Source organism: Gallinula chloropus (assembly GCF_964237585.1).
Source record: "Gallinula chloropus genome assembly, chromosome: 5".
NCBI classification, from domain to species: Eukaryota; Metazoa; Chordata; class Aves; order Gruiformes; family Rallidae; genus Gallinula; species Gallinula chloropus.
Genome location: NC_140090.1, coordinates 5,838,381 through 5,855,620, shown reverse-complemented (window position 1 = coordinate 5,855,620; position 17,240 = coordinate 5,838,381). Strand labels below are relative to the sequence as shown.

At 37.4% G+C, this 17,240-nt stretch overlaps 1 protein-coding gene across 1 annotated transcript in view; it reads right to left on the bottom strand.

The window, feature by feature from the left end:
• Positions 1-17,240, bottom strand: part of LRP1B (LDL receptor related protein 1B) — a gene marked incomplete at both ends in the record, with an annotated part of 709,648 nt that overhangs the window by 29,595 nt on the left and 662,813 nt on the right. Inside the window, 3 exons of the mRNA XM_084264363.1 lie at positions 6,794-6,958; positions 14,684-14,809; positions 15,443-15,616. Of these exons, the coding sequence (XP_084120489.1) occupies positions 6,794-6,958; positions 14,684-14,809; positions 15,443-15,616 (465 nt within the window). The remainder of the gene's footprint in view (positions 1-6,793; positions 6,959-14,683; positions 14,810-15,442; positions 15,617-17,240) is intronic.

The following is a 17,240-nucleotide window of genomic DNA, read 5'->3' as shown; positions in this document are numbered from 1 at the left end:
TCAGATGTCATAACTAATAAAATCGTCTGGTAATCTAGTGCACAGAGAACGTCAGCAGTTCCAGTTTGTGAAGTTTTGGGATTAGAGACAGCACTAAAATTGTCTCTTCATTCCCAACTTTCATTACCACAGAAATATTCACAACACATCACAGCACTGAAAAGTATTAATAAGGAAAGTGATTTATGGAATTCTAACGACTTAAATCCAGACAAGCATCGTTTGCTGTATTTTATGCAAAAAGGAGCAAAATTAATTTTCTGAAGACATGAAAAAAATCCTTGCTTTGAGCTCACTCTTCTTCAGTGCAATCCTCAACTGGATTTACCTCATGACATGCTGCCATCTTTTCCTGGCTTTCCCTTATCCTCCTCTTTAGTTTCTTCCATAATAATCTCAAGAAAAATTTCCTGTCTCCATTACCTGTGTCAAAAATCGTTGTCTGTCAAAAGCATTGAGGACAAGGTGGGAGCACATTCCCAGCATCCCACATGTAGATGTTCGAATTTCAAAACCACAGTAATTATATCTAGAGAGCAGGGAGCACATCTTTTTTGACCCAAGATGTCTCTACTCTCAGTGATTTACAACAAACATGCAGACACTTTGCTATTTACTGTAATCCAATTCTTGGATATACAGAGTTCCTCACTACAGGTGTACAGAAGCAGAAGCAGGATGCATGGAGGCCCTATACAGGTGAGAGCATTTTATATTTAAAATAATTCTAAGTAACATTCCTGAAGAGATTAATTGCAGACACATAATACATGAAAGGGTGCTCGTTAAGACATTTACATCCAGAAAAACTAAAATTATACTGCAAATTCTCTGGGGAAATAATGAACTTGGAAGTCACTATTCTCTGAAGAGTTTCCCTACAGCCTCTATCTTAAAAAAAAAACAAACCAAATTACAGAATTTTGGTCTTAATTCTAAAACTAATAGAACTGGGAACAAACGTAGAAATTTATAATCTACTTTTTGAAATGCTTTGCACAGAATTTTTTAAGGTAATGGAGAATACTTTATGGTGACCCTAGGACACACAACGTTATTTTTCGCAGCAGGACCTAAAAAAAAAAAAAAAATCAGTCTTTTGGCATGAAGATAAAATGCAGTTTCCTCTTTTCTTGCAAAGAAAAATAATTTGGATGAAAATCCTAAAATGTTCAATTAGATTTTGATGGCAGAGGATGTAGTTACTGCTAGTTTGCCAATTTAATTTGCTATATAATAGCAAATAACTTTTTTTAATCATCTTCAAAAATAGCTTATCAAATATTTTAGTGCATTGCCTCTGCAATATCTAGGCAATTTCTTTCTAATCATATTTACATTTATTTCCTAATAAACGAACTCTTTGATTCGTGGTATTGCCTAAATAACAGAGAAGTATGTATTTTGTATGACCACTTAAATTATGTTGCAATTTAAAAAAATAATTGAAAGAATACTGTTTTGCAAGCAGTCTGAAAGTTTTGAAGTATGAGATTATCCAGGTGAGTACCTGCACAAAGACACAGAAAATGTATTTCTTCCAGTCAATGGCAAATTCACTCCCAGAAATATATGGTTTTAAGTTGTTAGGTATTAACATGTACATGCTTAATTCTCGCATTTCACTTGCTGTCACTATTAAAGAAAACAACTTGGCACACCATCAGCCTACTGTAAGTAATACCATGTCTTCTGCTGTCTATCAGCAGTCTGTGGGAATCACAATAATTCATTTCTGTGTAGCTGATGAACCATAATTAGCTTTACTGAACCAACAGTAGCAGAGAGAAGCTGTATTACTATAGATAATTAGTAGGTGAGCTGATTGAGATCAATCCCAACAGATATTAAAGAAAGGGAGAAAGGAATGATCTCTAACTACATTAGTTCTCAAAGGTTGCTCTCAGCAAGGCTGGTTGTGGTGGTGGAGGTTGGGACCCTTACCTCCGCTGCACATCAGACCAGACCACCTTGACATCTAGCTAAACACCAGCTCCTCCCCTTCCCATGGTCACTGTCCCCATGGGAAGATGATGGAGCACACAGACCTTTGAGGCTACTTGGACTGATAGGACGTTAGCAAAGTTAACTAGCTCTTTGTTGTTTTCAGTGTACACTGCTGCATCCCAAAATGAACCTGCACTGCTTAGAAAACAGTATCTAATTTATCTGTAATTTTGGAGAACATTTAATCAATTTTCATTTAGGGGAAAAATATTTTTTTTTACTCATTTTGATACAAACTTGCCAATTTATGTGGTTTGGCATACTTTTGTGTATAGTAAATGTGTATTCTAATTTTGTGAACTAGCTAAATCTAGTTAATGTGTTTGAGTCACTTGGTTAATTGATGCACCAACAGTTTGCCTTTAAGCTGCAAGGAGAATGGAAATGTATTTTTATGGTAACAATTTTTTCCAAATTCCCACCAAATTTGGCTTACTGAAAAGTGTTCATTATTGTACCAAACTTTTAATTACACGTCTCAGATGTGTACTTTTAATTAACCAATGACATTTTCTTTGTTCAATTATTGTAGTTCAATACAACTGTCATAAACTTATAAATTTTAATTAAAGCTGCCCCAATCTCTAGCTATATAATGTTCACATAGGAATTTGCCAAAAGGCTTAGCAGTAAGTAAACCAACAGTGAATAATCCCTGAATTGCCAGTGGGATTTGTTTAACAAATTAACATTTGTGTGCAGATAATGAGGTTCTAAAATTTACCACATCCAGCAAAGATTTAGCACAATCTTTTTTTTTTTAAAAAAGATTAATACTCCACAATTTAGTTAATTAGTTATCACATTACTGTTATATATTAGGTGGTGAAAGAGAATGGGATTTACACATTCACTAGAACACATATTCACCAGGAGAATATTTTATAGGCTCCATAATTCTATTCATATCAGAATATGATTATATGGTTTCAGGATCTCTCTTCCTCAGTTTTTGAGCCAGAAGCCAACAAAATGTAATTCCCTGGCTCCTAGGAAAGCCTCCCAGCAGTGGGGACCCAGAAGAAGCTCATGTCTCTGTAGGTTAAATTTACTGGCAGGATGACACTTGTTAGATCGACTGCATCAAAGCTGTTTGAGTTGGATAATATACAAGAATCAATAAGGGCAATGGGAGCTTCTAAGGAAGCCAGAGTCAAGCGAGCTGAAATTATCACAGATCATTTGTATTTTGTGGATAGGATTTGGCTTGGCACTCGCACACATAAGGCTCCTGGGTCTTCCAGAGGAAAAGGCTTCATCATTTGGAACAAAATAAATTTGGAAAAAGAGACAAAAAGGAAAATATGTAGAACTTGATTGCCTCAGCTTAGCAGAGCAGTTTGATAAACAAACTGTGTAACAGACCTAAAGTATAACTACTGCTTTTTGAGGAACTGGTTGTGAGCATTGCAGTATGGGGGGTGCAGTAGCACAAAAGAAGAAATGGCAGTGGACTTTATTTTAAAATATTAATTTTATACTTTACAAAAAATGAAAGAATTATCAAAAAAACCCGTAAGCACCCAATAAAAACCAAAACCAACCAAACAAAAAAGTTTACAATGTATCTCCTGCTAGTGGACAGATCAACCTGGTAGGACACATCAAAACACAATGTAATAAACTATAATAATATTATAAATCTAGACACAATATAGTAACACATAAAAATATAAATCTCGACACAAAAGTTCTAAAACCATTAAGGAAAATCAGAGCAATTCCTGGTAATATGGAATGTTCTTATTTCTACATGTAGCAACACGCAAGAGTAAAGCAACATATACACTAATAGCTCTTATATGAACCTGTCAAAGCAGATCAACTCTGCCTTGAAGGCTGAGACAAGGAAGAGGAATCAAATGAACACTGCTCTGGTCTGGATTTCACACCCTGAGCCCAAACTGGGAATGACGTGTGCAGCCCTGCAGCTCAATGTGCACTCACTGATGCAATGACTGACACGCTCTGCACAGGGGTATATTTGACTGGAAAGAAGAAATGTTTGTTGCCAAAACACTCAAAGAATTAATCTTGGTTGACTTAATTACAGTTTTCAATAGTTTTGGGGTGTCCAGTTTAGCTTCCCTCTGTACAATACATAATGGCTTTAGTATATCATGGATTAGATTAAACTTGGATAAGGTGACATCTCACTGACACACCAGTTTGTTTCAGCAGCACACAATTTATGGCCTGATACAGATAGGAAATACAGTCTGATAAGAAACAGAGATTTCTTCTTAATAGAATATTTACAGAGTCCAGGGGCTAGGCATGTGGGGAAGATGAGATGTGGATCAATTTCAAAATTTTATCTGGAATGGCGGGTGGAGTTACTTTGATTTAGAAAGATATATGGTCTTTTCTTCCACATCTGCAGCATGTGAAAGTCATGGAACAGGCCTTCAAGGCACAGTTGCCCTCATGAATTGGAAATGGCAGATAGGAAATCTTTTTAACTTGAAATATGGTTATTGAAGGTTTGATGAAACTGGGAAAGTGGACACAGCACAGGGGAAGAATTTTCCCATTAGCAGGTATGCTCGAAGTCATCAGGACCAGCTCTCTGCCAGTCTCAGCTCACAAAGGTTTGGCACACTTTGGCCATGTGTAGTACAGTAAACTTCAGTCGCAGTTATGGGTTTGGATCCCAAAAAATCAAACAACTGAACAGTGAGATGTGGTGACATCCACTTTTGGTGCAGGTTCATAGCCCTGTTTGAGACCAAGCAGAAATAAGGCCAATGCCAGGCCCTCCATAGCTGCTGGGGATGGGATTAACAATTCAGCAGAAGTATAGAGTGGAATCCACTCATTTCTCTCCTTTACTCTGTTGACCAAGCCTACCACACTAATTGCATCAGCAAGGCTGAGAGATTTCAGAGGCTGGATTTAGCAGGGAAAGTAAAATAAAATCCAGGTGCTAGCATAGGTGTGTGAGCACAGTGTTACCTGCCTGGGTAAGGAAGCACGAGCTGCTGGAGGTGAGTGAGGCCTATGGCTAATGCCAGAAGAAAAGGACTAAATAAAGCCCTGGGGTCTCTGCGGGATTTAAAGCTGAGCTGAGTTCTAGGAGCCAGAGTTATTAATTTTATGAAGCCTGTTAATCCCACAAAACTACCAATTAAACAGCAAACATATGAAGACGTGGGAGTAAACATCCTCTCTTCAGATGACAAGGACGTTCTACACATCATTTAAATCACCCCTGACTTCCTTTCATTCACTCACACATTCTCACTGAACACGTATCGATCTCACCACGTTGATAAAAATCTCTGCTTATCATTTGTGTCAGTTTTCCCACCAGCTGTTAGAAGCAGTTTCAAATATAATTAATCAACTTCAAGTACATCTAATTCTCATATTCTAATATTTAACCATTACTAGTGATGTTAACTACGAACAACATTATTAACCCTCAAATACTCAGAAATGAAATCTCCTCTTTGGCACACAACAGATTCTCAGATTCATGTTCACTTGGATTTTTGCCACCACATCTTACTAAATAAGAGGAGGCGCCAGAGGAGCCAGGAAGTCAAGCTAGATTGCTAAACCATATATGCTAAAGTTAATTAGTAAGGAGTGCTAAGGAAAACATCAATATCTAAGCCCCCTAGACTAAGATACATAATGCTGCATTAGAGAGCTCTCTGGTTGTGCTGAACTGTCACAAACTCTGGCTCTAAAATCAGGAGCCTGTACTTTTCCTACAGACATGAGGGCGTTGGAAAATGATTCACATCATCTTCATCAGCTGATAGGCATCTGAGAAGAGACGAGACAGCAAACTCGTCTCCAGCTGTTCTACTTTGAATCAAATATTGAAATATTTCATGAGCAGAAAACAGAATCCAACTTCTTCTTTCTCACATAATTACTAAATTTTAGACTACTTCTTGTCACACTTTCCCTCCCTAAAACACTTCCCAGCCCAAACACTAATTGCATTATGCAAGCTACAACAGCCTAGACGTTAGGGACAAAGACCAACTGTTGAATACCCATGATTTAAGTGTTAGAATAATCTCCCCGAAAGTAAGATATGTGATTTCAAATTTCAAAGTATCTGAATTCTGATGAACCAAATAACTCCTGAGAATTAGATGAGTAAATTGGCTACTTGGTGGATTCCAGTAAGACAAAGAGAAAAGCTAGAGGACTGTCATATAAGGAAATATGTCCATGTATGCACATAAAAATTTACAGGGAGAATTAAGATCAAAAGTGACCAAGATCTGTGGGGTTGTTCCAGATGTGGTTTGACTGGACCTTACACATGTGCATCTTGGAGCACAAGAAGTTCTGCACCAATATGCAGAACTTGGGTGACAGATCCCTGGGACAGGCTGCCGACGGGGGTTGTGGCGTCTCCTTCTCTGGAGATATTCAAGACCCATGTGGACGCCGACCTGTGCGACCTGTCCTAGGGAACCTGCTTTGGTGGGAGGGTTGGACTCGATGAGAACTGCAGATGATCCCTGGAGGTCCCTTCCAACCCCTACAATTCTGTAATTATGTGATCTTTATTCTGAATACTCACTCACATGGTCACTTTGTGGGACACAGCTTAATTCCGCTAAAACACCGAGACACAGGAATGAAGAGCACTGTTGATATGAAACGTATGTATGGTATATACTGCTATATTGCACATCATTTAAGTATGGACAAGGCAAATAAGTTACAAAGAGAAAAGATAGCACAGGCAAGGAATAAACTGAAACATTTAAACTAAGGCAGGTATAATAGTAAGATAACAACTGCATGGAAATATTACCAAGAAGAGAGGCTCCACAGGTTCCTCCATTCTGGCAGTAGTTGTAGCAGTGGTTAGTTTCACACCTCTCCCCAGAGTAACTTGGCCAGCAGTGACATCGAGGATCCCCCTTCTCATTTATAATGCACTTTCCTCCATTTTCACAGGTTAATTTACAGGAATCATCTGCAGGAAAAGCACACACAGAATTGCTTTGAATAATTCCCTTTCATGTAACTGACAAACCAGAACCAGTTCGCATCTCAAACAGAGCTACAGACCCCTGGCAGTAAGGGAAATTAAAAAAAAAACCCCACTTTTCATAACAGAGAATGTAAACTATCCCTTCTGTTTCCCTGGTGCAGGGAAAAAAGACGTGCTTTGGGAACTGTTTTCCCCCACTGAGAGCTGCAGAGGTGGGGGGGCCACACTAGCTTGTGCAGCAGGGCTGTACTGCTGCGAGCTGTGCATGGACGGTGGTGTGCTTCACCCAGATCATGCCAGAGGAAAGCTGACCTCCTTACAACGTAAGTTAGCAATGACAGTACAGGTTCTTGCCTGAAACGATCACTCCTAGTTGAAGAAATGATAAAATTCATGTTGGCTTCACTTGGGGATCTCAGAAAACTGCCCAGCCCTCTTCTCATCACCTCAGCCTGTGCCTTTTTTTTCCACTCTATTAACACCCTTCTTAACTAAACCCTATCCAAAATGTTTAAAAAGAAATCATTCAGGCTTTAAATCCTCCTGAAAAATTGATATTTGCATACTAACTTGTTGCTCCTGAACAACAGTTTCTGATTCTTGCCCGCGCAGGCTGCAAAGCCACGGAGCAGAGATCCTTCCTGCAGCTCTGCATTCACCGAGCGCTCACGGCAGTACTGCCGCTGTCTTAGCGGTGAGGTATGAGGTGACCCAAATTCTGATTCAATCTTTCTATAACGCTGGTATGCTGCTAGATTTGTGCCTGTCTTGGAAGCACTTAGAAAAATAAATCCTTGTTCATTTCAGTGAACAAGATATAAAAATCATTCAGTGACACCAAGAAATTAATTACGGACTAGCACGCGTACAGAGCTCGTACATCCAAACAGTTGTAATCCTAAAGAAACAGACAAGCACCTTTCCAGTCCAAAACATGCTTTCAGCACTAAGACCTTCCTCACACAGCAAAACAAATCCCATGAAGCCAGACCACTGCCTAACTAATCCTTTCGAACTTACCTTAACAAAAGAGATGCCAACAAACACTGAAAACTCTTCAGTAGAATACCCACCAGCTGCAGATATTTTGCTGCATTAACCAGTTTTAATTATCTTATGAAAGAGTTAAGGTTCCCACTTGTCCTACACATGCTGAGGTCTAACTCTGGCTCACATGGGTACACCAACCCCTTTTTCTTTAATTTTTAAAGAAACAAACTGCATTGTAAAGTGAAGACTTGGAAGTTGTAGAGAGGTGGGTGTTGGTCTCTTCACCCAAGCAACAGGTGATGGGATGAGGGGGAATGGGTTCAAGCTGCACCAGGGCAGGTTTAGATTAGACATTAGGAACAAGCTCTTCACTGAAAGGGTTGTAGGGCATTGGAACCCAGGGAGAGGGTTGAGTCACCGACCCTGGATGTATTTAAAAAACAGGTAGATAAGGTGCTCAGGGATATGGTTTAGTAGAGGACAGGTATGGTTGGACTCAATGATCTCAAAGGTGTTTTCCAACCTAGTGATTCTGTTGACTTTAGGAATGTTGGATATCCTCTAGCTGAACAGTTCCCTCCAGCACGGATCCTGCACAGTGCAGTAACATCACCGTGCTTACGCAGCAGCCTTTTCTTTGATGCACCCAAGTTTCTCTTCCCTGCCCACATACAGGACCCTCTCCAGCAGGGTCTGGCTTCTTCAGTTAATAGCTTGAGACGGTGCAGACACATAATTGGGATCAAACCTATTTAAACAAAACTTCTGGGAACTGATCATCTTTCAGGCAATTGCACCTCTCAAGTTTATCTGAAGCTTTGTCGGGGACTGACTGGCACATCCTTATTTCAGGTGTTCTACAGCAAAAAATAACAAATACTGTATCTACCCTGGCTATATATATATATCTGCTGTAACAAAGCTACTTTGTAGTTGGAGATTGAGTATGGCTTGGTGTTTTATTTATTTGGGTGGTTCATTAAATCCTTTGATGTTCCACGAACCATTCTTCAGTTACTCATTACAGAAGTTGTTTAAATGGATAATGTAGCATGTCTTATTGGAGAGAAGGTCTATTTCTGTTTTGTTTATCTTATCTGTTTTACTTATCATTAGTCATGAGTTTATAGAGCAGAACTTGGTAAAAATGGAATAAATAACACTGAAGTACAGAAAAAAATGGCTTATTTTTATGTACCTTTCTGATAGCACATTAAAAACATGTCCTATTTATATTCTACAGTAATTCCACAAAATTAAGATGTAAGATTTTGGGAAAGAAAAAAAAAAGAAATAAAGACAGTCTATAAATACAAGGAAAAAAAAAGAGTATCAAAAGGCATATTTATAACTGTAAAACATGGACTACAACTTTAAAAGTTACCCATACCACACCAAGAAATACATGCCTTCCTATTTTCAGTAAAATATACTGAGACATAAATCGCCCACAGTAGTGATTATCTAATCCAATTATCTTTCAATGATTTGGACACTCATGTCTTATACTTTTAAAATTAAACATATGTTATAACTTCATGCAAAGGTCAACTGGGAAGGTACCTGAAAAAACCATGAAAGGTTGTAGCACAACAGGATTACTAAAATTCACTTCTGATTTTTTGCTCTCTATAAAACAATTTAAATTCAAGAGATTTAACACAAATCTAATACGAAACAGAGAAAAGTTGCCACAATAATTTTGGACTTTAAATAACCTAACAAATAAGACTGAGAGCTGTAATGGATAAGTCAGTTTTAAAATACTACATTAGACTTTTAACAATACAGGGGGTTTAATGCTGCTGTTTTGTTGTCTGAAGGTAAATACAAGAATCAAATTACTCTTGCTGATTCACATCAACTGAGTACAAAAGGAGCAAATGCCTTTGTGTGGGAGACAGGAGACGAATGGTCCCGTAGGAGAAGACAAGATGAAGAATCAAAGGGAGAAGCACAGAACAATTGTTATAAAAACTGAATACTCTTAATTTGTATTCCTGAATAAAGTTCTCTGAAAAAGGGGCTGAGAACAGCCCTAATAAGAACCTGCTATTGGAACAAAGGGTTTTTTTTGTATTTAAAAAAAAAAAAAAAAATCAGAAAAGTTTCTATCTGGAGTCAATTCATTACTCGTCTGAGCTCGCCGGAACTCGGACTCAAAGACCTCTCTGCTGCTCTTTTCACTTCCAAAATGACGGAAGTAAATTATTTCACTCGTTACACTGCTCCCAGTGCAGCTACTGGACCTCAATAACATGAAAGAAAGGAGAGGGTTACAGGTCATGTAATTTTATACATTCTCTCCTGGCTGGTTGTTTAGTCTTCTGCTGCTTTATTTACCTACAACCTTAATATATCTTTATTAAAGAGTCAGATACCTTCAATTTGCAGGTTTTCTTGTGTTTTTCTTCCCTATATGACTGTTTGACATGAACATTAAAGGACTTACGGCTTATTTGCTCCATTCTTTGACTCTTTCCTTTAACAGAAAGTTCTTACACAGAAGAAACACCAATAAAGCAGGAAATCAAGCCTTTGTGAACTCTACTAGCATTTTTCCCTTCACTCTTTCCATTTTTTTATATTCCACCCCTCTCCCCCAATCACACACACACACACATACATCTTTTATTGGCATTTCTATAACAACCTTTTATTTCTTAAGAAAAGTGCATGGGTTTTTTTTGCTATTTCTTTCCCTTTTAAATACCCACTGATTTCTGAACTGGGCAGTTAAACGGAGATGATGCGATGGAACACAAGGTTCTTGAACAACTTTTTTTAGGACAAGGACAGTTTCCCTCCCCACAGTGGAAAATACTCATCTCATGGGGCAGAAATGTATTTGCTGTTGCCTATCCTTTACACAAGGTACCTCATTCTGTACTGAGCTGAGTGCACCTATGAAAGGGAGTGCAGATTTCTTTTGGTAGGGTTCCATGACTCTTCCAGACCCTCCAGGCCAGGGACCGCCAGTCTTCCATATGCTAAAACTCATCAGAACTGCTGTAAGACACATTCCCCTCTGTTTTCCCTTTATATTTCTTTTTCTTTTAAAAATCTGCTGGGATTACCATTTTACATGGAAGAGAAGGGCTAGGAAAAGGATGCACAACAAGAAACAAACCTACACCAATACCTGCTGTAATGTAACCCACTTCGTTCTGTTCTGCGAAATACCAGTCCCAGGGGTAACCCTTTTGTAAATACAGAAAATACAGCTGTAAACAAAAGGAATTTGTTCATATCAGCTTTTTCAAAGCAGCTTTCTGCATGTGTCCCCAGTTCTATTGGGTGTCTAAAAAGACTGAAAGTGGGAATGAAATCAGGAAGATATCAGGGACTGAACTCCATAGCTTTTGCTACTATAGCTCCCTGAGGCAGATTTTGTGGGCGAAAAAGAAGGTATACAGGGATTAACCTCCACATCCCCAGCCAGGGCACATGGTCTGCCTGCACTCTGTGCACTGGGAAAGCCCCACAGAAATATGCTGAAGGACAGACCACAATAAATTAAATGTTGCATCTTTGTTCAGAAACAACATCAGATCTGAATCTTCATAATTTTTCTCAGGCTTTTCATCCAGCCAAGAGAGCACAAATATCCCCTTCTTAAAATGAAAGTGATAAACATGCAGCTCCAGCATGCTGAAGTCCTGGAAGTGTTCATTACTCTTGCTCATTCAGCTGTGGCACACGCTGTCTTACCCAGTGCAAGTGTCTGCATTTTTATCCTCTTGGTAAGTTTTTAGCTTCGTTGTGCTACAGACAATTAGATACATTAAGCCTAATAGATGCAAAACCAGTGGTCTCTTTTAGGAAAATGAAGTGGTACCCTACCCCTTTGTAAAACTAAAGGGTATTTTCTAAACTGAAAAAGTCAGCCCTGCTATAGGCAATAAATAAACCATAAAAGAACTGTGCTCTGTCAATCACAATCATCTAGGGAGAAAAAGATGGAAGCTTATCTAAGAACACACAGGAATTCGCTTTCATTTTGTTATAAAAACATTCTGAATGGTACAACACACATATGTTGTTATAACTCCAGCTTGAAAAAGCCAAATCAAACCCAAAGCTGTTTCTCATCAGTTGTGTGAGGTGCTGGTGAAACAGCTGTCGGAAGCAATCTGGATTCAGTCTTACAGAAAGCCACTGAGGATTCAGTAGTTAGAATCCCTCGCATAGGACTTATGAAGAGAAATCAATTCAATGGTTGAAGCCAATAGTAATATTATGCAGAATTTCAAGACTTACCTCAATTGTCTTTGTTAAAAAATAACCCAAAAAACAAACAACAATCCGATGAATCAGAATCTGAGTCAGTATTTGGGATTTAATCACAAGAAACAGAGCAAGACTGAAATTATCTTCTAGTCACCAATCTGAAGGAAGACTGACTAATAAGAAATTGCAAGGCATCACTGGAACAGTCATGGACAAAACTACTCAAATGAAGAATGGCATACTAATCTTGACAATAATCATTATTTGTTGGAAGGCTTTTTTCACAGGGATAGAGACATATGCATTGCCAAAACAAAATCTTCAAGCATCCTGAGGGAAATCAGGATGAGAACTGGGCATGGCTGTCCCATTTTGACTCTGTCAAGTCATGGGAATTAACTGCTACCTTTCTTACTACATTTCTAAAGACCCAAAACACTTAAGGACCAAAAATCCCATTATGAATGTTCAATATAATGATATTTACTACTATAACTTGAATTATATATTTTTTTAGAAGTACAGTTTAGTCACACTTGTTCTTGATATATAGAATTAGAAGAATTTCTGAAACTAAAACACAACTTACTTGACTTGCAATAGTTACTGTGCAAGTACAAAACAACCAGTATACCTCACTTCTGTTGCTACGTGATTGGTATCCACTAAAAGAGACTTAAAACATTTTATTTCCAGATCTGTACATTACTGGTAGTGTGGTTTTCAACACATAAAATCATTGCAACCTATCCAGTATACATCTATTTCATTGTGATCAAACCAATAACAAAACCAAATGAATACATTAGTCAAAAGGTGCTTCACAGATGCTCATGTCACAAATTAAAATCTTCTGAATTTTATTATTTTAGGCACAAGCCAGAAGACTGCCCAATTGACAGGAATTTGACTTTGAATCAGGATTTTATTGCAGGCCAACAATAAATATGACTATATAACCTCCCTTTGGATTAATGTCAGGTCACTTTTCTACACCTAAGTAGTAACTATGGGTCAAGTGAAATAATTTTGAGGTGGTACTGTATCAGCAGAAAAACTTATTTTATTGCTGGGTTTCTGGCTCCTGATGACAAGCCAGAGGGAGCCAGATGGATGAGTGTCCATTTCAGGTGAGTAAAGAACTGACACTTGGAGGAGCAGAGGCAGGATGCCCTCTGAAGACAAAGGGTGTTTAGATTGATTTATCTCAAGGGTTAGAAACCTTGCACGGTGTACTAATGTTCTGTTACACCTACTTCAGTGATATCACTTCTCCATAACAGTGGAAATTCTTGTAAACCAACTGGAAATGACTTCATAGTTGTATACCTATTCTATAAAAACACATTCATAGGCATTCAGCTAAGGGTGATAAAGGTTTGATTTAATATGCTTTTTACTAAAGCATGTTGTGGTACATATAAACATTGGTATTGTAAGTTTGTTGCATACAGCACACTTCTACATAAGCAAAACACATGAGTGGGCTTATATCTAGGACAAGTTTTCTAAAATTGTTTTAGTCTCTAAATTATTCTTGAATCTTTTGATAAAGAAATGCTGCTAGCAGATAGCTTTATTAACACTACATCATACAACATTAAACCATAACACTAATTCAGTATTTAAAATCTAGTCTGCGTAAGTAGGTGAGATTTTCTTCACAGAACGATGACATTTCAGGTAAATCAATTTAACTGCTAAATTTAGCATTTAAGTACTGCAGATCTCACCAAAATACGTATCACTTACACTTCTGAGCCTGGAATTAAACATTACAAAAACATCCTAATACATTCTGACTTCTTATATACATCAGAAATTCTATTCTGCGATTTCTGGAACTTTTTAAAATTCAAGCTGGCTAAGAATTCATTCCAGCTGTCTAATCACCTTAGGTTCAGCCTCAATTACAGAGGGAATAGTTTTAAAGTACTTAATAATCTTCTTCTAAGGAAGACAACTTTTTTCCCCATAGAATAGCGCAAGAACGTCATAGACGATAAAGCCCAGTTTCCTGCGTCTTGATATTAGTCATTATTAGATGTTACTGAGAGACATAACTTTAGATAAAAATATTTCAGCAATTACTATTTGCTGTGTTGTTCTCACTGCTTTTTGATTATTTCTGCAGTACAAGCCAAGGTAGTTTTTGATGGGTCTTCAAGGTTATTTTTTTCTCTCCGATGGCTAATGTTAAATTTGGAAACCAAAATGCTTCAGAGTTTTTCAAACTTCTTTTGGCCAATATACACACACATTTGCTTTCAAATATTATTTTGTGTAAGTTCAGATGAAAGCTCATTTTTCATTTTGATGAATGTAAATGTGGGGTTTTTGAGGATTTTTTTCAGGAATTTTGCTTTGGCAGATAAGTAACTTGTATTTTGAACACCACCAGAAAACTCCTGACTCACAGAAAGCCTAGCCTTTTGCAATGACAAAAATGGACCAGTTGTTTATTCTCACACAGTTTTCAATACCTACCTAAGAGGCTCTGATCAATGCATGTTCCGTTCACCAACGATTTTCCTTCTGGACAAGCACATGTTGCACCAGAAGGGTTAAGTAAGCAAATGAACTCGCATGTCAGGTCCAAGCATGGATTAGGCACTGTTTAAAAATACAAAATATCAATTTTTAATTATTTTTTTTTTGATTACACTATGCTCTGTAGCTAGGAAAAAATAAATAATCAGATAAATAAAAAAAAAATCAGATACAATTCCAGTTTCCAGGATATCCACACCCTGAAGCCAGTGAACACACTTACTCCAGGCCTGGAGGTTACTGTCCCTGCCTGTGGCAGGGGGGTTGGAGCTCTATGATCCTTGGGGTACATTCCAACCCAGACCATTCTATGATTCTATGAAATAGCAGTGCAAGACTCTCAAGAGGACAGAATTTATTTCAGAATCAAAAAATATATTGGTTATATGGAGTTAAAAAAACCAACCCTTATCTGGCTGTGTAATCTAGAGTTACTTGTATTCAGATCTCATGTAATCTCTTATACCTCATTTAGAGTGTGAGTACACAAGGCAATCATTTGTCCAATGTCCTTTAAAATGAGAGAAAATGCATCTAAAAAATCTCAATTAAACTTATAGAAAGAAATATGACTAAATCTATTTTCATTTTGCACAATCAGGCTGTTTTATATTCATAAAACTTGTCTACTTCCCCCCCCATACCCCTGAGGTGAACCTGCTCAATATTGAGTTTAAAATAATTATGCTTACTCACAGTCCATTTGTTTGTAGCGATGAAAAATCAAGGCACTTTTTGCTTTATCAACATCCACACTTAGATATTCTACAAGGCTCCTGCCAAATTTGTGTACTCTAAACGCACCGTTTTTAGGACCTGCTCCATATATGTAATCCTCAAAAATGTCAATTCTATGGGGATGCAGTAAACCTGAAATAAAAATTAATACATATGTATTCATATAAAAATAATAACCAACTCAATTTTATTAATAATTTTAATTGCACTACTGCAATTACAAGCTAAAAGACAATTATTATTCAGGGGGCTTCTTGTACCACAAAGATTACCTTTTAAAAAGCAATCTTAAAAGAAACGCTTTTCATACAGGAAGCAACTAAAATCTCTAGCTTTGTATTAACTTCCCACACAATTCAGCCTCAGAAACTAGTTGAATATTGGAAAGCAGGTAAATCCTATAGTAAGAACTAGCTAATTAGAGAAAATTTGGGTATAACACCTTAATTAAAGTTCCTGACAATAAAGAAACAGATTGTTTTGCTGTGCATAAAAGAAACAAAACGTTTAGCTCCTTCTTAACATCTCTGAAATACTAGCTTTCATAGCACACTTATGTCAGTTCATAATTAAATTCACGTAAAATAAAAAGTTGAGAGTACCAATTTCTCAGTTTTAAGAGCGAGTGCTGACCAGATCACATATTTGGATTTCCTAAGTATAACTGGCTGTAGAATTTCACACATTTACCCCCATAACAAACCATAGCTTCTGACTAAAACTTCTTTGCCTTAGATGCATCTCTTCTTGCTCTGAAGCCATAAAGAAACAGAACTTTTCATTCCTTGTGATACCTTGTTCCAACTACTACCCCTTTTTACTATAAAAATGGGTTTATATTGTTTATTTATTGTTTCAATCATCAGCCCTTATCCACCCCTACTGTTTTTCACTCTATCGATACTTGGTACTGAGGTATTTATTTCAACAAAAACATTTATCAATTCTAATTCACTATTTTATTCTTTTTGAATGATATGAAGCTTTTAGTCTCATTGCAAAGCATTTTCTAACCTCCTCAATTTTCCTTTTGTCCTATTTCTCTAATTTTTACACAGGTACCACAAATGTCAATGGGAGACAAACGGTGACATTGCTTCGTTGCTCTCATATTTCAGTAATAAATGCTACAGATGGGAGCAGCAAAGTCTCCCCATTCCACTTTTTCCTTTATAAACTCCAAATTTGCTGTGTTTGGTGTTCATAAAATATAAACCGTGTCCAAAAAAATATCTTGAGAGTCATCAAGTTACATGCTTTCTATTCTGTAGCATTGTTGTGTCTTTTCTGTTCTCTTGAAGAACAACCTCCTATTTATTCTTAAAATACAAATGACTATTGAGACACATCAAAACATGATCTAGGGTACTCTGTAGTCTTTGTATCAGTTGCAAGCTCTAAGCATAAGCACTGAGTATGTATTTTGTGCCAGATTACAGCCTAGCCACCAAGAAATATTACAACCAAAGGGCATGCAAGCAAAGCTCCACTCTTCTAAAAATCTTTTCTCAGGTGTCTGCACGGTACAGTTCAGTGTTACAGGAGGTTGTAGTCAGATCCCCAGGCTCAACAACATGCCAGTTTTTGAGATGACTGCTTTCATGTATATTGATCCAAGTTGTGAAATAAAATGCTATTGAACTTGAATAAGATGATTTAAATCTGTTACTGAACAATTTGGATTATGGCAGATATTTTTCCTAGGATCTTCCAGAAATCCATGGTGAGTTCCAGACCATTGGTCAGAACACTGAAG